At 39.4% G+C, this 23,075-nt stretch overlaps 1 protein-coding gene across 6 annotated transcripts in view; it reads right to left on the reverse strand.

Moving 5' to 3' along the window:
* Nucleotides 1-23,075, reverse strand: part of LOC26535568 (aminopeptidase N) — a 254,635-nt gene that overhangs the window by 131,270 nt on the left and 100,290 nt on the right. For all 6 annotated transcript variants that reach the window (XM_039377401.1, XM_039377403.1, XM_039377400.1 and 3 more), the window contains exon 6: nt 4,472-4,649. In XM_039377401.1, the coding sequence (XP_039233335.1) occupies nt 4,472-4,649 (178 nt within the window). The remainder of the gene's footprint in view (nt 1-4,471; nt 4,650-23,075) is intronic.

Consider the following 23,075-nt stretch of genomic DNA (forward strand, 5'->3'; position numbering starts at 1 on the left):
GGCATGACATTAAATTCATACAGTCCATCCAGTGTCATAAATGCCGTTAAAAGCTTGGTTATCTCGTCAATCAGGACATGGTAATAACCATGGTAATGTCATATCCAGCGTCGTAAAGTATATGTTTCCGGATAGCTTTGCCAATTGCTCATTAGCTCTTCTTTGTCGTAACTACTATTAGAGCCCGATAGTCCACGCATGGCCCCATTTTTCGTTTGCCCTTGGCACCAAAATTGCTGATGCCCGTATATCAGTAGGTCGCCAATTATCGTATTTATTATCTCCCTTTGGGCAAACGGCACCCAAGATGGCATTCGTAGTGACCACTATATCCATTGTCGTCGTTTTTCACCTGCCAATATTTGACAAATCTTTTGCAAACCATTCTTTATAGTGTTTTAAGGGATTGTTCACCTATTCGCGATGTTCGGGGTCAATGTCCGTATTAACTTCGGCAACCAGCATTTCCTATTCGTGTTAGATATCTCTGCCCACCAGGATATCATATGGTAGGACTTCGTTTGGTACCACCTGAATTTGTGTGAAAAGTCTCAGCTTGCCACAGACAAACTCTAATATGATGCACTCCTTCGATTCGACCACAGATCCTCCAAAGCCTTGCCTACGTTTTACCCTTGGCTGCCGTATTGCTCCATTTGGCACTGCTTCTTCTTTAATGAGTGTGTTATCGCTAAATGCTTCAAACTGTTTAACTCCAAACAGAACTGTTTTCATTATTGGCGGATATTTCTTATGTTTTGACTCATACACTTGAGCAACCGTTGATGATGCTTTCAGCTTGAAATCCTTTTCATTATGCCCAATCCCAGAAAATTTGGAACACCTTTTTTCGCTGGGGCTCTGAGCATTTTGCCGCAAAGTGCGCAAAATTATTGTAGATAATTTTCATCTTGCCATCAGCATTGTTGTTTTGCTTTTTATCAATTGTTGCCGCGTTGTATTGTTGTTGCTGCATACAGATTTTCCAAGGAATCTAGCAGCTCTGAACAAGTGCGTATATGCATTGCTAAAAATGCTTTCGTGAGTTTTTGTGAATTAAGTCCGTTGATGTTTTTTTGGAATCCGAAAATATGAATATGAACTTGCACCAATGCAACTAACTTTGTGGCCGCAAAAGAACGAGTGGCTTGAACTGAGGCAAAGGAAATCAAGTTTCGTTTCATTCCTCCTCAATATCTTCACTTTTGTGGATTTTAGGTAATTATACCCGTTACTCGTAGAGTAAAAGGGTATACTAGATTCGTTGAAAAGTATGTAACAGGCAGAAGGAAACGTTTCCGACCATATAAAGTATATATATTCTTTATCAGGATCAATAGCCGAGTCGATCTGGCCATGTCCGTCTGTCCGTCCGTCTGTCTGTCCGTCTGTCCGTATGAACGTCGAGATCTCAGGAACTACAAAAGCTAGAAAGTTGAGATTAAGTATACAGACTCCAGGGACATAGACGCAGCGCAAGTTTGTCGATTCAGGTTGCCACGCCCACTCTAACGCCCACAAACCGCCCAAGAGTGCCACGCCCACACTTTTGAAAAAGGTTTTGATATTTTTTCATTTTTGTTTTGGTCTTGTAAATTTCTATCGATTTGCAAAAAAACTTTTTGCCACGCCCACTCTAACGCCCGCAAACCGCCCAAAGCTGCCACGCCCACACTTTTGAAAAATGTTTTGAAATTTTTTTTTATTTTTGTATTAGTCTTGTAAATTTCTATATATTCGCCAAAAAACTTTTGGCCACGCCCACTCTAACGCCCACAAACCGCCAAAAACTGTCCTTCGCACTTACACTAGCTGAGTAACGGGTATCAGATAGTTGGGGAACTCGACTATAGCGTTCTCTCTTGTTTAATTTCCGAATGTCATCTGTTCTTCGTCTGATAAATTTAACCTTACTCTCCAAGCATAATTTTCTACCTTACTGGTCAATGAGTCTTTTATTCCTTGGATCAGTAAACTTAACAAATGAACGGCGCACAGTTCTAGTTTAGGGAAAGTTTTTCTATTTTTTACAGGACTGACTCTACTCCTACTTTAGCATACACTGCAGCATATGCTTTTTCTATGGCATCAGCAAATCCATGTAGCTGAATACTTATGCCATTTCTAGAATTAATCCATCGTTGGATTCGAATATTTTCTAAATATAATAAATTTTCCTTATATGCTTCCCAGTATTTCAAATCTTCTGCTGCTAATCCTGATCCCATTCACTTCTGCTTATCCAAAGTTTTTGTATGAAAAGCTTTCCTAAAATAGTCACGGGAGCCAACCATTCTAAGGGATCATATATTTTAGATCATATCGATAGTACTATAATTTGGTTTGTCAATTTGGATGACCCGCAGCTTACTTTAAACTTGAATAAATCCTTTTGTGGTTCCCATTGAAGTCCAAGTGTTTTAACACTCTCATTTTCAATAATACTAAGAGCCTTGTTATCCCCAGTATCCTCTACTGTTGATATTATTTCTGAAGTATTGAAATCCATTATTTTAAATTTTGTCCCACATTTTGTAATTCGTTTGAAATTAGTTGGACAGCATTTTTGGCGTCTTCTACAGAATCAACTCCCGTCATTAGGTCGTCCATGTAAAAATCGTTCCTTGTTATTTCACTTGTATTTATACCCGTTCCTCGTAGAGTAAAAGGGTATACTAGATTCGTTGAAAAGTATGTAACAGGCAGAAGGAAGCGTTTCCGACCATATAAAGTATATATATTCTTGATCAGGATCAATAGCCGAGTCGATTTGGCCATGTCCGTCTTTCTGTCCGTATGAACGTCGAGATCTCAGGAACTACAAAAGATAGAAAGTAGAGATTAAACATAAAGACTCCAGGGACACAAACGCATCGCAAGTTTGTCGATTCATGGTGCCACGCCCACTCTAACGCCCACAAAACGCACAAAACTGCCACGCCCACACTTTTAAAAAATGTTTTGATATTTTTTTATTTTTGTATTGGTCTTGTAAATTTCTATCGACTTGCAAGAAAACTTTTTGCCACGCCCACTCTAACGCCCACAAACCGCCAAAAACTTGTCAGTGTCAGAGTAACGGGTATCAGATAGTCGGGGAACTGGACTATAGCGTTCTCTCTTGTTTAATGATGTAATCAGTTGTTGGGGAAAGGTAAAGTCAACACGAACGCGAATTGGAGTTCTTGAATAAATTCTTAAACAATCAGTACGTGATATTTCTGTTGTTTAAAAATGGACTCAGGGCCAGCCCCTTCACATTCCGGCACCTTATTAATTTCAAAAAGTAATCTTCGTCAATACCGTCAATTATGACATATCGGAACATGTCAGCTAACACCGATATTGTCATCTGTAAAGTATTTACTTTTATTTCTCCACTAACTTTGAGTCGGATGATGCCTGGAAGCGATATTGCACTTTAATAATTCTCCTAAGCCCGACATTAAGGGAGCTTTCTCCTTCTTTCTTAAAAACTATTTCGAGTCTCCTTCCTGTACTTATGAAGCTTTTTTCGCGATAATTTTATTTCTATAAGGAAAATGGCTCAATTTAGTTGTGAGATAATCTCAAATTATTAATATTTTTTATTATTATTAAACAATTAACTGTTGCCTGTATCTCTCCCCATTAACAGGATTACCTTATTGGATCTTTTAAAGTTTATTTCTAAGATTTTGTAACTTCTGAAGTCTTTTTGTGTACCGTTGTAAGCATTGCTGAAAAGATTCATTATCAGGTCCAATAAAGGTTGTTAATTGTTACAACAATTGGTTATAATTGCTCTGTTATTCATGTTATTTTTCCCTTTTTTACTCAACGTAAGTTAGTTGATCCACGTTCCAATAAATTTATATGTTACACTAAAACAAGAGAAAACGCTATAGTCGAGTTCCTTGACTATCTGATACCCGTTACTCAGCTAGTGGAAGTGCGAAGAAGAGCCTTCAACGCTGACAGTTTTTGGCGGTTTGTGGGCGTTAGGGTGCAAAAAAGTTTTTTTGCAAATCGATAGAAATTTACAAGACTAATACAAAAATGAAAAAATTTCAAAACTCTTTTCAAAAGTGTTGGCGTGGCAGTTTGGGGCGGTTTGTTGGCGTTAGAGTGGGCGTGGCAACATGAATCGACAAACTTGCGCTGCGTCTGTCTCTGGAGTCTGTATGCCTAATCTTACTTTCTAGCTTTTGTAGTTCCTGAGATCTCAGCGTTCATACGGACGGACATAGCCAGATCGACTCGGCTATTGATCCTGATTAAGAATATATTCTATATACTTTATATGGTCGGAACTATTATATTTTTTAGTTGGGTGCAGTTTGTGTACAACTTATATTCCCCTAAAATAGAAAGTGCACCGAAAAGTTTTTGCAAAATAATTATTATACTGATAATAAAATAGTTTGCGAGAGCTGGATAAAGGTTTGAGAATTTAAACTAATAGAATTGCTTACTTGTAAAAATCTCTTACCAATAAAATAGTTGATGATAAGTTATTGCTCCAAATATTTATGGAAGGAATATCTGAAGCCTTTATAATTCCAGGGTCCTTCCATATTTTAACTTTTAATATAACAAAGCCGAACGCATGCGTAGACATTGGTGGAGTGGTATAAAAAAAATCCAAGCTGTAACCACTTAATTTTGGGCTGAAATAGAAAGACAAGAAAAGTTTGAATTTGGTGAAGATAGTTGTTGTTCTGTTGGTAAATGTTTTTATAATATATAAACAAGTTGGAAAATCGATTTAAAGCTATTGCCAAGCGCTGGTGCAGAGATCAGTTGCCCGCTTGTTAGGAGGGCAGTTCGAAATTCTCTTGGTCGATTACTGGACCTCTGCTTTCTTACAAGTTCTGAAAGTGTGTTTTTATGTCTAGAGTGCACACCTAACTCAACCGGAAGATTCATATCATCCTACTTTTAAGGTGACAATGAACACAGGTACCGCAATAAAATTAAATCCAAAGAATTCAACTAAACGAAAACATTGCTTTCGCAAGGCTAATTTTCTTCAGCTAAATAGCTTTATATCTGGCCTTAATTGGTCCGATCTTAACGCTTAAAACATTATTGCGGATGCCTTAAATTTTTTTTATAACGCAATCATAGGTATAATTCTAACAAACCTTTGTTCTACAAAGAAATGACACAATTATGAAATGTAATGTCCATACTTTATACACAATTTTTTAATGGCATTGTAAGCCTTGCTTGTCGCAAACTCCTGTCCCTTGCTCTGTTACGGCCGGTTGCGCCAGACGCCTGTTCAGTTCCTACAGACAATCGCAATCGCCCGGTCTACGCCGCAGGCGCTGTAGCAAGATGCCCAGTGTGCTCAGACGAACACGAATATATTTAAAGACCCTCAACATTGGGCTCCATTCATATCTTGTGTAAATGAATCGGGAGTGTTAAATTTTTATTTAGGATTTTATTATCTAAGGCGATATGAGTGCAGTGCTCAAAAACATGTAACCTAAGTGCACACCACATGAGTCAGCCAAATTAGCCCCTTAGTGGGTGACCTCTATAAGGCGGGGATTATTTAATTAGGCCTCTACGTAGCCCATTTACTTTAAGATGCGATTGTCATGTCACCTACTTAAACCGAATATATTTCTAGGAAAAGTCTTATTATTTTGACTCTCTTTCATTTTGGTCAATCAAGCCTTTGATCAATTCTGCAGTTTCCCCCCACCAGAGTTAAGGGACTCAGAAAACATACATTTGCAGTTAAAGGCAGCAAAATAATTGACCCTTGTTTCCCCCTACCAAAGGTAAGGAACAGAGTATAAATAAAAAAGCAAAAGGATAGAAAAAGAGTCCTTATTGTTTAAAAACTAAATGGTCCAACTACAAAATTGGTTGGTTAATATAAATTTTGTGATCGAGAAATCGACATAAAAAATAATAAAAGTGTTTATACTGGGCGTTTTCGAGGCCATAAACATGGCAAAAGTGTTGTGTAAAGTGAATCCCAAAAATAATTCCAGCACACGAAAAAAAAAAATTTTTTATTTCATCAAAGTGAAATAACTCCATCCAAGTGACCACATCAAAAAATCAAACGTCCTAAAATCAAACTACCTCCTGTGCGCCACCGAAGTTTAAGTGCGCCACATAAATTTAACCACCTCAAGTGCGCCTCCTAACTCGAACCACCTCCAGTGCAAGTGCACCGACGTCAACGGAGCCTAGTTAGAGAAGGAAGAAACGCACCTCAACAACAACGGCAGCAGCAACAATAACAGCAGCAGTGAAAACGACGGCAGCTAAGTTAACTCAAGATTTTTTTTGTTTATATACACATATGTATATATATAAATATAGAATAATATAAACATATTCATATCCATATATATACATAAAAAACATTTATACACACATACATATAAATACAAAAATTAGTTGTAAAAAAAAAACTTAAATCAGAAGTTGAAATTACAAACACAAAAATAAAAATGTTGTCCGCTGAAACGATTACCCTTATAAAAAGGCAAACTGAAATTACCCAAGCCAGTAGAAAACAAGAGAGAACGCTATAGTCGAGTTCCCCGACTATCTGATACCCGTTACTCAGCTAGTGGAAGTGCCTAGGAGGTCTTCAACACTGACAGTTTTTGGCGGTTTGTGGGCGTTAGAGTGGGCGTGGCAAAAAGTGTTTTGGCAAATCCATAGAAATTTACAAGACTAATACAAAAATGAAAAAATATCAAAACATTTTTCAAAAGTGTGGGCGTGGCAGCTTTGGGCGGTTTGTGGGCGTTAGAGTGGGCGTGGCAACATGAATCGACAAACTTGCGCTGCGTCTATGTCTCTGGAGTCTGTGTGCTTAGTCTCAACTTTCTAGCTTTTGTAGTTCCTGAGATCTCGACGTTCATACGGACAGACAGACGGACAAACGGACGGACAGACGGACATGGCCAAATCGACTCGGCTATTGATCCTGATAAAGAATATATATACTTTATATGGTCGGAAACGCTTCCTTCTGCCTGTTACATACTTTTCAACGAATCTAGTATACCCTTTTACTCTACGACTAACGGGTATAAAAATTTCAGAGCATTGATTGACAGTGGGTCACAAAGCACTAGCATTTCTGAAAAATCTGCGCAGATTCTAAAATTAAAAAGAATTAGATCTCAAACAGAAATAAGTGGAGTATCTTCCACAGAAAAGTGCATCTCCAAGCACAAAACCATTATTTCAATTACAAATTCTCCTACTAATTTAGAAATTGAAGAAATAATACTTCCAAAACTAATGAAGGTCCTTCCAGTCAGCAAAATTGATGTTGATAAAAAAAATAGAAGGGCTATAAGCTAGCTGACCCCGATTTTAATAAGCCAGGTCAAATTGATCTTATCATTGGAGCCGACTTATACACTCACATTTTGCAAAATGGAGTTAAAAGAATAGATGGGCTCCTTGGGCAGAAAACTAATTTCGGGTGGATTGTTTCTGGATGTACAAAATCCAAAGGAAAGGAAACAATTGTAGCAACAACGATCGAAATAAAAGATTTAGATCGCTACTGGGAAGTTGAAAAGGAAGACAAAAATGATATCGAGTCTGAAATATGTGAAAATAAATTCACTAAAACTACTAAAAAAGATTCAGATGGGCGATAAATTGTGTCAATTCCATTCAAGGAGGATGTCACCTTAGGAGATTTGAAAAAACAAGCTATAGCGTTATATGAATTTGGAGAAAAAGTTAAATAGATTTAGGACAAATGGTTGCAGTGCAGGATGAAGGGAAATATTTCTTACTGCACCAGGCTGTAATTCGCGATTTAGCAAAAACTACAACTAACAAAAGTTTGAACGACATAATGTGGGTTGGACCACAAGTTCAAAAAGATATTCTTGACATTTGTTGTTTCTGCGGACATTGAAAAAATGTTCCGTCAGATTAAAATAAATAAAAATGACCAAAAATATCTATATCTATATCAAAAATATATATTTTATCGAGAAATTCTCCTGAAGAAAAAATTTAAAACTATAAACTAACAACAGTCACTTATAGTACGGCATCTGCACCATACTTAGCTACTAGGGCTCTGGTGGACATAGCAGATAAATGTCAAAATAAAACAAGAGAGAACGCTATAGTCGAGTTCCCCGACTATCTGATACCCGTTACTCAGCTAGTGTAAGTGCGAAGGACAGTTTTTGGCGGTTTGCGGGCGTTAGAGTGGGCGTGGCCAAATGTTTTTTGGCAAATAGATAAAAATTTACAAGACTAATAAAAAAATAAAAAAATAACAAAACATTTTTCAAAAGTGTGGGCGTGGCAGCTTTGGGCGGTTTGTGGGCGTTAGAGTGGGCGTGGCAAAAAGTTTTTTTTGCAAATCGATAGAAATATACAAGACCAATACAAAAAAGAAAAAAAATTAAAACATTTTTCAAAAATGTGGGCGTGGCAGTTTTGGGCGGTTTGTGGGCGTTAGAGTGGGCGTGGCAACCTGAATCGACAAACTTGCGCTGCGTCTATGTCCCTTGAGTCTGTATACTTAATCTCAACTTTCTAGCTTTTGTAGTTCCTGAGATCTCGACGTTCATACGGACAGACGGACAGACAGACGGACGGACAGACGGACATGGCCAGATCGACTCGGCTATTGATCCTGATCAAGAATATATATACTTTATATGGTCGGAAACGCTTCCTTCTGCCTGTTACATACTTTTCAACGAATCTAGTATACCCTTTTACTCTACGAGGAACGGGTATAAATACAAGTGAAATAACAAGGAACGATTTTTACATGGACGACCTAATGACGGGAGTTGATTCTGTAGAAGACGCCAAAAATGTTGTCCAACTAATTTCAAACGAATTACAAAATGTGGGACAAAATTTAAAATAATGGATTTCAATACTTCAGAAATAATATCAACAGTAGAGGATACTGGGGATAACAAGGCTCTTAGTATTATTGAAAATGAGAGTGTTAAAACACTTGGACTTCAATGGGAACCACAAAAGGATTTATTCAAGTTTAAAGTAAGCTGCGGGTCATCCAAATTGACAAACCAAATTATAGTACTATCGATATGATCTAAAATATATGATCCCTTAGAATGGTTGGCTCCCGTGACTATTTTAGGAAAGCTTTTCATACAAAAACTTTGGATAAGCAGAAGTGAATGGGATCAGGATTAGCAGCAGAAGATTTGAAATACTGGGAAGCATATAAGGAAAATTTATTATATTTAGAAAATATTCGAATCCAACGATGGATTAATTCTAGAAATGGCATAAGTATTCAGCTACATGGATTTCCTGATGCCATAGAAAAAGCATATGCTGCAGTGTATGCTAAAGTAGGAGTAGAGTCAGTCCTGTAAAAAATAGAAAAACTTTCCCTAAACTAGAACTGTGCGCCGCTCATTTGTTAAGTTTACTGATCCAAGGAATAAAAGACTCATTGACCAGTAAGGTAGAAAATTATGCTTGGAGAGTAAGGTTAAATTTATCAGACGAAGAACAGATGACATTCGGAAATTAAACAAGAGAGAACGCTATAGTCGAGTTCCCCAACTATCTGATACCCGTTACTCAGCTAGTGGATGTGCGAAGAAGAAATTTCTACACTGACAGTTTTTGGAGGTTTGTGGGCGTTAGAGTTAGCTTATAAGTATTTAATTTGTAGACAAAATAACGCTTGAAGCATTTATGCAGTTTTGAATATTGTTAGCGTCTGGCAAAGTGTAGCTGCACCGATATATTACGTCTGACGTCATTTAACTTGCTACTCATTGAAAACTTACATTCTTAGAAACATGAAGAGTAATAGAGTGATTAAGCCAAGTTTTTTCGATCGATTAATATTTAGTGCAAAGGAACAATTTTGACCACATCTCAACAGGGGTTTCGACATAATCAAATAAATTAAATATTTTCTCAAAAGTGTGGGCATGGCAGTTTTGGGCAGTTTGTCGGCGTTAGAGTGGGCGTGGCACACAAATTTCTGGGATACCAATAGAAATTGGCAAAACAAATAGAGAAATGAAAAAATATCAAAACCTTTTTCAAAAATGTGGGCACGGCAGTTTTGGGCGGTTTGTGGGCGTTAGAGTGGGCGTGGCACACAAATTTCTGGGATACCGATAGAAATGGGCAAAACAAATAGAGAAATGAAAAAATATCACCACATTTTTCAAAACTGTGGGCGTGGCAGCGGTTTGTGGGCGTTAGAGGGGGCGTGGCAAAAAAATTTTTGGGATACCGATAGAAATGGGCAAAACAAATAGAGAAATGAAAAAATATCACAACATTTAAGTCTACACATTCGTGGAAGCGTACGTCTTTCGATAGCGCTGCGCGAAAATCTCGTGTTAACGTGGTTGTGCTGAACAGTGTTAGCGGCAAATCTGCAAAAACAAACGGTGGACTTGTGCCATAGTTCTGCGCGTAACCTAGGCGTGCTGAATGACCGCGTGTTGCAGGTGGTTAGCAAAATATATAAGTCTGCAATTCTTGCAGCTGATAAAACAGCTGACAGCGCTGCCAACTTATCTCGGTGGGCGATCATGAGCGAGTGGCGTTGCCACATCAACCGTAAGACCAGTGCTGAGGTGCGAACGTTGGGCGCGTAATTTCAAAATTAAATTCAAAATTTGATTTAATTAAATTTAAACAAATAAGTGCCACGCATAACAAGCTCGAAAAATGAGCAGCGATCAAAAGAATGAGCGTAGAAGCTCCGTCAACCCAAGGAATGCTTGCTACTCCTATTTCTCAACTAGAGATATAGATCAAAATCAGAAGTCGACAAAGAGCAACTCGACTCTACTGACCGTCGACAGCAAGAGAGCCAGCTCTTGCTCACCCTCTCTGCTCACCCCAACTCCCGCATCATGGAGTTACCAATGCCAAACCCCATCACCGCCGGCTTCGCTGAATGAAGCTCCAACAACAAGCAGTGCTAAAATTTCTGCAGTAAACTCACCACCAATAATTAAACCAACTACCAATACTGCGAGTTCGGTCCCAAAGGCCGCACAACAAAATAAAATGGCAACAAAAACAGTTAGCCACGATAAGCAACAAGCGGGCCCAGCTATACAGACCGGTATGGACCGCTACATCCAGATTAAGCGCAAGCTTAGTCCACCCAACACGGTTGGCAATAAACCAAAGATCAATCGAACCAACAAAAGCACCGATCAAACGAGGAGCTCCAATGAAAACCGATTCTCCATCTTAGCAGAGGCGGACAACAACCAACCAGAGTTGGGGCAGGAGACCCAAAGGAAACCTAAGCCCCCACCTATTTACATAAGGGAAAAAAGTTCAAGCGCCCTGGTCAACAAAATTGTTTCGCTGGTCGGGGACGAGAATTTCCATGTTGTTCCGCTTATTAAAGGGAACATACACGAAACAAAGGTTCAAACGAAGTCCGAAGAACACTTCCGAGCTGTGTCTAAGTACCTGGAAGACACAAAAAAGAACTTTTACACCTATCAACTAAAAAGCAGCAAGGGACTGCAAGTTGTGCTAAAAGGTATAGAACCTGACGTCACCCCCTCCGAAATTCAGGAAGCCCTTAAGGCCAGGGGCTTCTGTGCCAAAAATGTTAGCAATATTGTTAACAGAAACAAAAAACCGCAACCACTTTTCAAGGTCGAGCTCGAACCAGATAGCAAAGCCTTAAAGAAAAACGAAGTGCGCCCGATCTACAAGCTGCAGCTCTTACTGCATCGAAGAATCACCGTGGAAGAACCCCACAAACGCAACGGCCCTGTTCAATGCACAAACTGCCAAGAGTATGGACACACCAAGACATACTGCACACTTCGGACGGTCTGCGTAGTCTGCGGAGACTTCCACAACTCCGTAAACTGCCCCGCAAACAAAGAAGACCCCCAAATGAAAAAATGTGGCAACTGTGGAGGAAACCATACGGCAAACTACAGAGGCTGTGCGGTCTACAAGGAGCTGAAGAGTCGCATGCGACGAGCGACAGCTACGCACCAACAACATTTCGCCAAGGCAGCCAGATCATCTTTTGGGCAGCTAGATACAACCAAGGGAATCTCCTACGCCAAAGCACTAAGAACAGGCATGGAAAATCCGCCCCAGCCTCACTCAGAAAATGTTCAGCAGGTTCCAGTGCAGCCGCAAAGCAAATTGGAATCTATGATGTTCACCATGCAACAAAGTATGATGGAACTTATGTCATTCATGAAAACAACCATGCAAACCCTTGTTCAGAGCCAGAACATGGTAATTCAGTTGCTTGTAGCACAACAGTCCAAATAATAAATGACTAACCTACGTATATCCATGTGGAATGCCAACGGTATTTCACGGCATAAACTTGAAATAACTCAATTCCTAAACGTAAATCACATCGACGCCATGCTGCTGGTTGAAACGCACCTCACAGGGAGATATAACTTCTATATAAGAGGCTATACCTTTTACCGCACAGATCATCCGGATGGCAAGGCCCACGGCGGAACGGGCATCTTAATCAGAGAACGCATCAAACACCACTTTCATCAAAGGTTTGCTACAAATTACCTGCAAGCCACGTCCATAAAAGTGATCTCAGGAAACGGCAACCTTCGCATTGCCGCTGTCTACTGCCCACCTCGATTTAATATCTCTGAAGGTCAATTCATGGACTTCTACAACACTCTGGGGGATCGCTTCATAGCCGCAGGAGACTACAACGCCAAACACACGCACTGGGGATCACGCCTCGTGACTCCCAAGGGAAGGCAACTGTATAATGCACTTATAAAGGTGAGCAATAAACTGGACTACGTTTCTCCTTGTAGCCCCACATATTGGCCTGCAGACCCAAAAAAGATCCCAGATCTAATTGATTTCGCGGTGACAAAAAACATCCCACGCAATTTAATAAGCGCCATAGCACTTCCGGATCTCTCATCTGACCACTCCCCTTTGTTGATAAGCCTTCTTCAAAGCCCAGAAATTGCGGACCACCCCCACATGCTGACGTCGCACAACACTAACTGGATGAAATACAGAAAGTATGTGAGTTCCCACATTGAGCTAACTCCCCAACTAAACATCGAAGCGGACATCGACTGCTCCACCGCCGCACTGGAAGAGGTACTCGTCACAGCAGCTAGGATCTCAACCCCAAAACGGAAGGATGGGGAATTTAAGAAGTTCAAAACCAACCGGCAAATTGAACAGCTGGTTCTGGAAAAGAGGCGTCTGCGACGAGCGTGGCAAACCAGCAGATCGCCATGTTCAAAGCAACGTCTTACTGAAGCCACCCGCAATCTAAACCGGGCCCTGAAGCAAGAAGCTGAAAATGAACAACTTAAATATATTGGAAAACTCTCGCCAACTAGCACAAAGCATCCCTTGTGGAGGGCTCACCCAAATCTAAGCTCTCCAATTCAAACCGTCACCCCTATAAGGAATTCTTCAGGGTGCTGGGCCCGCAGCGACAAAGATAGAGCCGAATCATTTGCCTTACATCTCAGAGGCGTATTCCAGCCGAACCCTGCAGCAAAGGATTATGTTCCTCCGCAAATCCACCTCGAAACTGAATCCACGCCAACTACATTTCAGCCGAACGAGATCAAAAAAGTCATCAGGGAGCTAAAACCAAAAAAGGCTCCAGGCGGTGACCTAATAACTACAAAAATGATAATGGAACTTCCGTACTGTGCTATTAAGGTCATCTGTAAACTCTTCAATGGAATCATAAGTCTCGGCTACTATCCAAGGAAATGGAAAAAATCAATTATTATAATGATACCGAAGCCCGGAAAAGATCACACGATTCCGTCATCTTACAGACCAATAAGTTTACTATCATGCCTGTCCAAATTATTCGAAAAATGCCTTCTAACGCGCATAATACCATACATGGGGGCCCACAACATTATTCGAGCCCATCAATTTGGCTTCAGAGAAAAACACGGAGCTATAGAGCAAGTAAACAGAATAACATCAGAAATTCGCACAGCCTTCGAGCATAGGGAATATTGCAGCGCGATATTTCTCGACGTATCTCAAGCATTCGACCGTGTCTGGCTCAAAGGTCTCACGCATAAAATCAAAACACACTTGCCCGGGTACACCCATAAACTCCTTGAATCCTACCTCTACAATAGAGCCTTCGCAGTAAGATGCAATACAACAATTTCCGACAGCTACACTATTGAAGCTGGGGTCCCTCAAGGTAGCGCACTTGGGCCAACTCTATTCGTCCTTTACACAGCAGATATTCCCACGAGTGACCGACTAACAACATCCACCTTCGCCGACGACACTGCGATCCTTAGCCGCTCCAGATGCCCAGTCCGTGCAACAACCCAACTCGCCAACCATCTCGTGGTAGTCGAGAAGTGGCTATCTGACTGGCGTATTAAAATAAACGAACAAAAGTGTAAACACATAACGTTTACCCTTAACAGACAAACTTGCCCTCCGCTCTGTATGAATAGCACGCAGATCCCCCAAGTTAATGAAGTAACGTATCTCGGCATCCACCTCGACAGACGTCTAACATGGCATAGACATATCAAATGCAAGAAACTGCACCTAAAACTGAAAGCCAGCAGCCTCCACTGGATTATAAACTCACGATCGCCCTTGTGCCTGGACTACAAGGTCCTGCTCTACAACTCCACTCTTAAGCCAATCTGGACGTATGGCTCCCAGCTGTGGGGGAACGCGAGCAGAACCAACATAGACATCATTCAGCGAGCCCAATCAAAGATCCTGCGAACTATCACTGGGGCACCATGGTATATTCGTAACCAAAACATCCACAGGGACCTCGGCATTCTCGCAGTAAAAGATGAAATAGACAAGCAAAAAGCGTCGTACAATGAAAAACTATCTGTCCACCCAAATCCTCTAGCAAGGGTCTTGACTCGGCTCTCCAGCCGAACCCGCTTGCAACGTACAGACCTTCCAACCCAGTCATAACTTGTCAGGGCCACTGTCTCAGTCTACATGACTCCTAGTTAGGTTATAGTATAAGATTTGATACACTTATTGTTAGTCTCGTAAATGAGAAGATTCAATAAATAAAAGCAAAGCATTTAAAAAAAAAAAAAAAACATTTTTCAAAACTGTGGGCGTCGTAGCTCTGGGCGGTTTGTGGCCGTTAGAGTGGGCGTGGCAAATTTTTGGCACACCGATAGAAATATAAAAGATAAAAATATCAAAACCTTTTTCAAAAGTGTGGGCGTGGCCGTTTTAGGCGGCTTGTGGGCGTTAGAGTGGGCGTGGCAACAAACTTGCGCTGCGTCTATGTCCCTGGAGTCTGTATACTTAATCTCAACTTTCTAGCTTTTGTAGTTCCTGAGATCTCGACGTTCATACGGACAGACGGACAGACAGACGGACGGACAGACGGACATGGCCAGATCGACTCAGCTACTGATCCTGATCAAGAATATATATACTTTATATGGTCGGACACGCTTCCTTCTGCCTGTTACATACTTTTCAACGAATCTAGTATACCCTTTTACTCTACGAGGAACGGGTATAAATACAAGTGAAATAACAAGGAACGATTTTTACATGGACGACCTAATGACGGGAGTTGATTCTGTAGAAGACGCCAAAAATGTTGTCCAACTAATTTCAAACGAATTACAAAATGTGGGACAAAATTTAAAATAATGGATTTCAATACTTCAGAAATAATATCAACAGTAGAGGATACTGGGGATAACAAGGTTCTTAGTATTATTGAAAATGAGAGTGTTAAAACACTTGGACTTCAATGGGAACCACAAAAGGATTTATTCAAGTTTTAAGTAAGCTGCGGGTCATCCAAATTGACAAACCAAATTATAGTACTATCGATATGATCTAAAATATATGATCCCTTAGAATGGTTGGCTCCCGTGACTATTTTAGGAAAGCTTTTCATACAAAAACTTTGGATAAGCAGAAGTGAATGGGATCAGGATTAGCAGCAGAAGATTTGAAATACTGGGAAGCATATAAGGAAAATTTATTATATTTAGAAAATATTCGAATCCAACGATGGATTAATTCTAGAAATGGCATAAGTATTCAGCTACATGGATTTGCTGATGCCATAGAAAAAGCATATGCTGCAGTGTATGCTAAAGTAGGAGTAGAGTCAGTCCTGTAAAAAATAGAAAAACTTTCCCTAAACTAGAACTGTGCGCCGCTCATTTGTTAAGTTTACTGATCCAAGGAATAAAAGACTCATTGACCAGTAAGGTAGAAAATTATGCTTGGAGAGTAAGGTTAAATTTATCAGACGAAGAACAGATGACATTCGGAAATTAAACAAGAGAGAACGCTATAGTCGAGTTCCCCAACTATCTGATACCCGTTACTCAGCTAGTGGATGTGCGAAGAAGAAATTTCAACACTGACAGTTTTTGGAGGTTTGTGGGCGTTAGAGTTAGCTTATAAGTATTTAATTTGTAGACAAAATAACGCTTGAAGCATTTATGCAGTTTTGAATATTGTTAGCGTCTGGCAAAGTGTAGCTGCACCGATATATTACGTCTGACGTCATTTAACTTGCTACTCATTGAAAACTTACATTCTTAGAAACATGAAGAGTAATAGAGTGATTAAGCCAAGTTTTTTCGATCGATTAATATTTAGTGCAAAGGAACAATTTTGACCACATCTCAACAGGGGTTTCGACATAATCAAATAAATTAAATATTTTCTCAAAAGTGTGGGCATGGCAGTTTTGGGCAGTTTGTCGGCGTTAGAGTGGGCGTGGCACACAAATTTCTGGGATACCAATAGAAATTGGCAAAACAAATAGAGAAATGAAAAAATATCAAAACCTTTTTCAAAAATGTGGGCACGGCAGTTTTGGGCGGTTTGTGGGCGTTAGAGTGGGCGTGGCACACAAATTTCTGGGATACCGATAGAAATGGGCAAAACAAATAGAGAAATGAAAAAATATCACCACATTTTTCAAAACTGTGGGCGTGGCAGCGGTTTGTGGGCGTTAGAGGGGGCGTGGCAAAAACATTTTTGGGATACCGATAGAAATGGGCAAAACAAATAGAGAAATGAAAAAATATCACAACATTTTTCAAAACTGTGGGCGTCGTAGCTCTGGGCGGTTTGTGGGCGTTAGAGTGGGCGTGGCAAATTTTTGGCACACCGATAGAAATTTACAAGACTGATACAAAAATGAAAAAATATCAAAACCTTTTTCAAAAGTGTGGGCGTGGCCGTTTTAGGCGGCTTGTGGGCGTTAGAGTGGGCGTGGCAACAAACTTGCGCTGCGTCTATGTTTCTGGAGTCTGTATACTTAATCTCAACTTTCTAGCTTTTGTAGTTCCTGAGATCTCGACGTTCATACGGACAGACGGACAGACAGACGGACGGACAGACGGACATGGCCAGATCGACTCAGCTACTGATCCTGATCAAGAATATATATACTTTATATGGTCGGACACGCTTCCTTCTGCCTGTTACATACTTTTCAACGAATCTAGTATACCCTTTTACTCTACGAGTAACGGGTATAAAAATATCAAAACATTTTTTAAAAGTTTGGGCGTGGCAGCTTTGGCAGTTTGTGGACGTTAGAGTGGGCGTGGCAAAAAGTTTTTTGGAAAAATTACAAGACCAAAACAAAAATTAAAAAATATCAAAGCATTTTTCAAAAGTGTGGTCGTGGCAGTTTTGTGCGGTTTGTGGGCGTGGCAACATGAATCGACAAACTTGCGCTGCGTCTATGTTTCTGGAGTCTGTATGCTGAATCTCAGCTTTCTAGCTTTTGTAGTTCCTGAGATCTCGACGTTCATACGGACGGACAGACGGACATGGCCAGATCGACCTGTGATCAATCTGTAGAAGAAACAGTACTGGTAAACACAATAATTAATTACGAAACAAGTGATCCAATTTATAAATTAATAGAAAAGTATTCCAGTATGGAAAAACTCATACGTATAGTAGCATATATAAACAGATTTATTCAAATAAAAATCAAAAAAGAGTACAATCTATTCAATCAACAAGAGCATCAGGTCGGTCAGGAGATAAAGTGCCTGCAATACAACAACGAATTTAAGACAAATAATAAAATATTGTCACTAAATCTATTTTTAGACAAAAACGGGGTACTCAGAGTGGGAGGAAGACTGCAAAACTCCAATGCAGAATTTGAAGTTAGGCACCCAATCATTACAGAAAAATGTTACCTAACATACATATTAATAAAAAATGCCCATACGAAAACATTGCATGAAGGGATAAACCCTTTGCGAAATTATATCCAAAGAAGATATTGGATTTTCGGTTTGAATAATTCGTTAGTATTTAAGAGTATTTAAGAGAATGCGTAAAGTGTGCAAGGTATAAACAAAATACAGCTCAGCAAATAATGGGTAATTTGGCAAAATATAGCAGGTTTCTATTTTGTTAAATGTTCAAAGAATCTTGGACAAAAAACATTTAAAGGATACGTTGCCGTATTTGTTTGCATGGCCAGCAAAGCCATACACTTAGAAATGGTTAGCGATCTAACTTCTGACGCATTTTTAGCAGCACTCAGAAGATTTATTGCCAGACGAGGAAAATGTTCCAATATCTATTCGGATAACGGAACAAATTTTGTAGGAGCTGCAAGAAAATTGGATCAAGAGTTTTTTAATGCAATACAATGCACAGCTAGAAAAGGATAGAATTAATTGGCATTTTATTCCCCCGGCAGGGCCTCACTTCGGAGGTTTTTTGGGAACCTGGAGTTAAATCGATGAAGTACCATCTCAAAAGAATAATGGCCGACAACAGTTTGACATATGAGAAAATGTCCATGCTGTTATGTCAAATAGAAGCATGCTTAAACTCAAGACCATTAAGTATATAGTGTAGTTAATGAAATGGACTAACAAGAGGTTTTAACACCCGTTCATTTTTTGATTGGAAGACCACCTTTAGAAATAGTAGAACCAATGGAAGATGAAAGAATCGGACAGGTGGATAGGTGGAGACTTATTCAAATAATATGAAAAGATTTTTGGGTAAAATGGAAAAATGAGTATCTACATACACTTTAGCAAAGGAATAAGTGGAGGAGAGAAAGACCTAATGTAGAAGGAGGAGAGGTTGTTTTATTAAAGGACGAAAATAGACATCCTAATACTGACAAGCCGAAATATTTAATAGAGAAAATAAATCAAAACTCGGCAATTTACTTAGATCCAATGGGCGACGTTGAGATTGTAGCCTCCTCTTGGACCTTAGTAATATACTATAATATGGACGTATATTTCGAAATGTTAAAAAAAGGGAAGCTGTTAATTCCAAAAATGAAAGTAGTTTTGCGAAAAACTGTATAGTTTGTCTGTTAGCTCTACATAACACTGAAAGACAGAGGAAACTTGGAGGAAAATAACAAGCTCTTTATGTCCCAAGGTAAAATGAGAACTAGAAGAGTACCGTTTGGCTTTATGGGATCTCTTTACCACATTTTGTTCGGGATAATGGATGAGGATGATAGATTACAAATGAATGAAAATATGAGGAATCTTGTAAGCTATCGGCAGAGTCTTAAAAAGTTGAGTAAAAAACAAACGTCAATTGTCGATTATACAGCTAATATTCTAAAAAGCACGACCGATGACATTAATACCAACTTTAGAGGCATGAACAAAAGAATTAAAAATATGACTGCTCTTCTAAAATAATTATATTATGTAAGGAATCAACCAATTTCTTCCTGCCAAAAAATTAGGCAATATAATAGATGATTGTGAAAAAATACAGTCCGGTATCATAAGCTCATTAATTGACATCAATCATGGGCGGCTTAATACTAATATGTTACATCCTAGCCAGGTAAAGATTGAGATTTAGTATTGCCAGGGAACAGGCACTGAATTAAAAGAGGTCTATACCTCACTAACAGCTAGAGGACTTTTCGTTGATAGGAAATTAATTATGAATGCAAAAATACCTTTGTTTTTGCTTCAGTACTTTATAGGATCGTTCCAGTACCGATTAAAATTCACGAGCGCTTGATTAAAGTTCATCTCGAGTCCCAATATTTAGTCTATAATTTTGAAATATGGCAGAATCCACACTAATTAAATGCCAAGGGTGGCAATCAAACAAAAGAGTTTTAAAGGAAGTTGGCCTTGGAGAAATGCCAACCATAATAGTTGTGAGATAACACCTCTTAAGCCGACTGGGGTATCAAATTGTAGGTACAAGTTTGATACTTGAGGATAAATCGTACTGGGTGGAATTGGATAGCCGAAGCAGTTGGCCGTTTAAGGTACAAAACAACACAAAGGCTCGCGTTCAATGCGGAAGTTCCAAGTTAGAGATAGACGATTTGCCTGAACAAGGAATTTTAAGAATTAGATCAGATTGTACTGCATGGTCAGATAATGATATATTATATGAATCTTCAATTCAGTTAGAAGATCTAGGGACATTATCAATGTCATATATAGGTGAGATTAACGAAATACCTAAAATTGTTTGGAGTCAGTTAGGTACTCCAATAAACCACAAAATAGAAATTAATAACCTGTTAAACGATATAAAAGATTTAAAACATAAACATTTCACATAAGCTAAAATTATATGAGCTCGATTTTCACGTTACTGGCCATACATCTTTGATACTGGCAAATATTATTATAATTATATTATTTTATATTTTGCAAGAAAAATAAAGATTCAAAGACAACTGCAAACCCTAGCTATACCTAACAATATACTAAATGTTTAAAATAAATACAAATTAAATACAAATTGTTAAATTAAGAAAAATTAATTCAGATAATACAAAACCAGACAATTGTAAACATATTTAAAAGCAAAGAAACTACGGCCTTTAAAAAAATATTAGTTGCAAAATAAATTATATCGAATAAATTAAATACAGTCCACTCTTCTTATAATGCAACTAATTTAATTTTAATTTTGCTGGCCCTTGGCAGAATGTTCAGACGAACACGAATATATTTAAAGACCTAAAATTTTGGGCTCCGTTCATATCTTGTGTAAATGAATCGAGAGTGTTAAATTTATATTTAGGATTTTATTATCTAAGGCGATATGAGTGCAGTGCTCAAAAACATGTACTCTAAGGCACACCACATGAGTTAGCTACTTGAGGTCGTTCCCTAAATTATCCCCTTAGTGGGAGACCTCAATAAGGCGGGGACTATTTAATTAGGCCTCTGCGTAGGCCATTTACTTTAAGATGCGATTCTCATGTCACCACCTTCTTAAACCGAAGGTATTTCTAAATAAAATCAGTTTCTTACAAAAACTCAATGAGGAAAGTCTTAAGTCTGACTTTCTTTCACAGTGAAAGACAAACGTTCCCCCTAATCCTTTCCTTAAGCTGGTGCGGGCGGACCTGGATCGTTTCTGCTGTGCTGCCGCTCTCGTCGACCTAGATAGTGCGAACTGCGTCGCTGGGTGGCCGCGCTTGGGCTGGAGATTGTCGTCGTACGCAGACTCACCCAGGCTAGGCAATCGCCTGGTTCTCGTACGGATTCTCCGACGTAGTCAACCGGGTCTTGACCACAATTCCCGCCGTGCACTGTGGTCTTCGTTACGTTCGGGTCCGGCTGTTAAACGCTTTCGAACTCTCCGGGCTGACGCCAGGGTCTGGTCTCGATTCGCCGAGTGGCAAGGAGTCTCAACCTGACCTTCATCTTAATGGACACCTGCTACCTGTGTCTCAATTTGAAGACTTTCCTCGCCCCGAACGTCTTGACGTAACAATCTTGCCCTTATCTGAATAACACGGCTGTAGCTCCTTGTATCCTCGTTCTCCTTGACTGTCCAGCTTCCATCTCTTTCTGCAACTCCTCGGCTTCGCCCTGCCGTTATTAAGCGTTGACTTGTTGCTTAACTGGCAAAAGGCAGGCCTTCCTCCAGCAATTGCCATTTGCATTTGTGCGGAGTTTTAAGTCCTAATACAGTTATAACATTTAATTGCTTATAGCTTGCCATCAGCATCGTTTTTTGCTTTTCATTAACCGATGCGAATTTGTATTGTTGTTGCTGCGCACCTTGTGTAGATCTCAGATTTTTTAAGGACTTAAGCAGCTCTGAACAAGTGCGTATGTTCATTGCTAATAATGCTTTCGTAAGTTCTTGTGATAATATTAAATTGAGTTGATAATATTATATATGATAATTTGCATTAAAATAGTGATATTATTATTATATTATTTATTATTATTAGCGACTCGCTATTGCGTCGTATTAATTCTCTGTGCACATCGGCGGTATTCACCACACTTGGAAAAACGAGTGTAAGTGCCATTTTCAATTGATTCCATAATCGATATAACTGCTAAGCAACCAGACTTGTCCACGTATATAGTCATGTATACGCACACATACCCTCACTTATTAGAATAAGATCATTATGTTATGAATACACATGGCTCTAAGCTTTTAGTCGTAGGTTTCAACTCAAAGCTTAGCTTTACTTCAGAAGATAAGAAGAGCAGTGCACACGTATCAATAAATCTCTTTAGTTAAGACGAAACCATCGTTTTTATTAAACCCTTTTCACTCGACAAAGAAGTCGATGGAGGTGTTTTACTGAGGAATTCAACGTTCATTCTACAGACAACAAAGAAGTCGTTCCCAAAGCATCGATCGACTCGCTTGGGACACAAAGGTCTCGGCGATCAACGCTAACATCTCGCTGGACAAAGAAGTCCCTACTCGGGAGGCCCCCTTCCGACCTTCCACATAACTGGCGACGAGGATCAACACAGAAGAAAATAGGGAAACCAGCCATACGTCAAGAAATTCAATCGGAACCACAGTAAGCTGTTCTTATGTAATTTAAGTCCGGAACTCTTCAATACGCTAACGCTAAAGCTTTGGAACACCTGCATGTACGGAGAGACGAAACCCAATCTGGAGAAGAAATTAAGCAGATACATTTTTTTTCTTTCTCGACAAAGCTCTTAATACTAGTTAAAATAAGAAACAAAAAAAAAAATAATGTTACTATCAATACTTGATAGTAATAGTGGGCCCCGGAGTGTAGTGGATAGCGCAACTACCTGTCAAACACGAGGTCGTGGGTTCAAACCTCACCCATGACGAGA

The sequence above is a fragment of the Drosophila yakuba genome, unplaced genomic scaffold, assembly GCF_016746365.2.
Source record: "Drosophila yakuba strain Tai18E2 unplaced genomic scaffold, Prin_Dyak_Tai18E2_2.1 Segkk8_quiver_pilon_scaf, whole genome shotgun sequence".
NCBI lineage: Eukaryota > Metazoa > Arthropoda > Insecta > Diptera > Drosophilidae > Drosophila > Drosophila yakuba.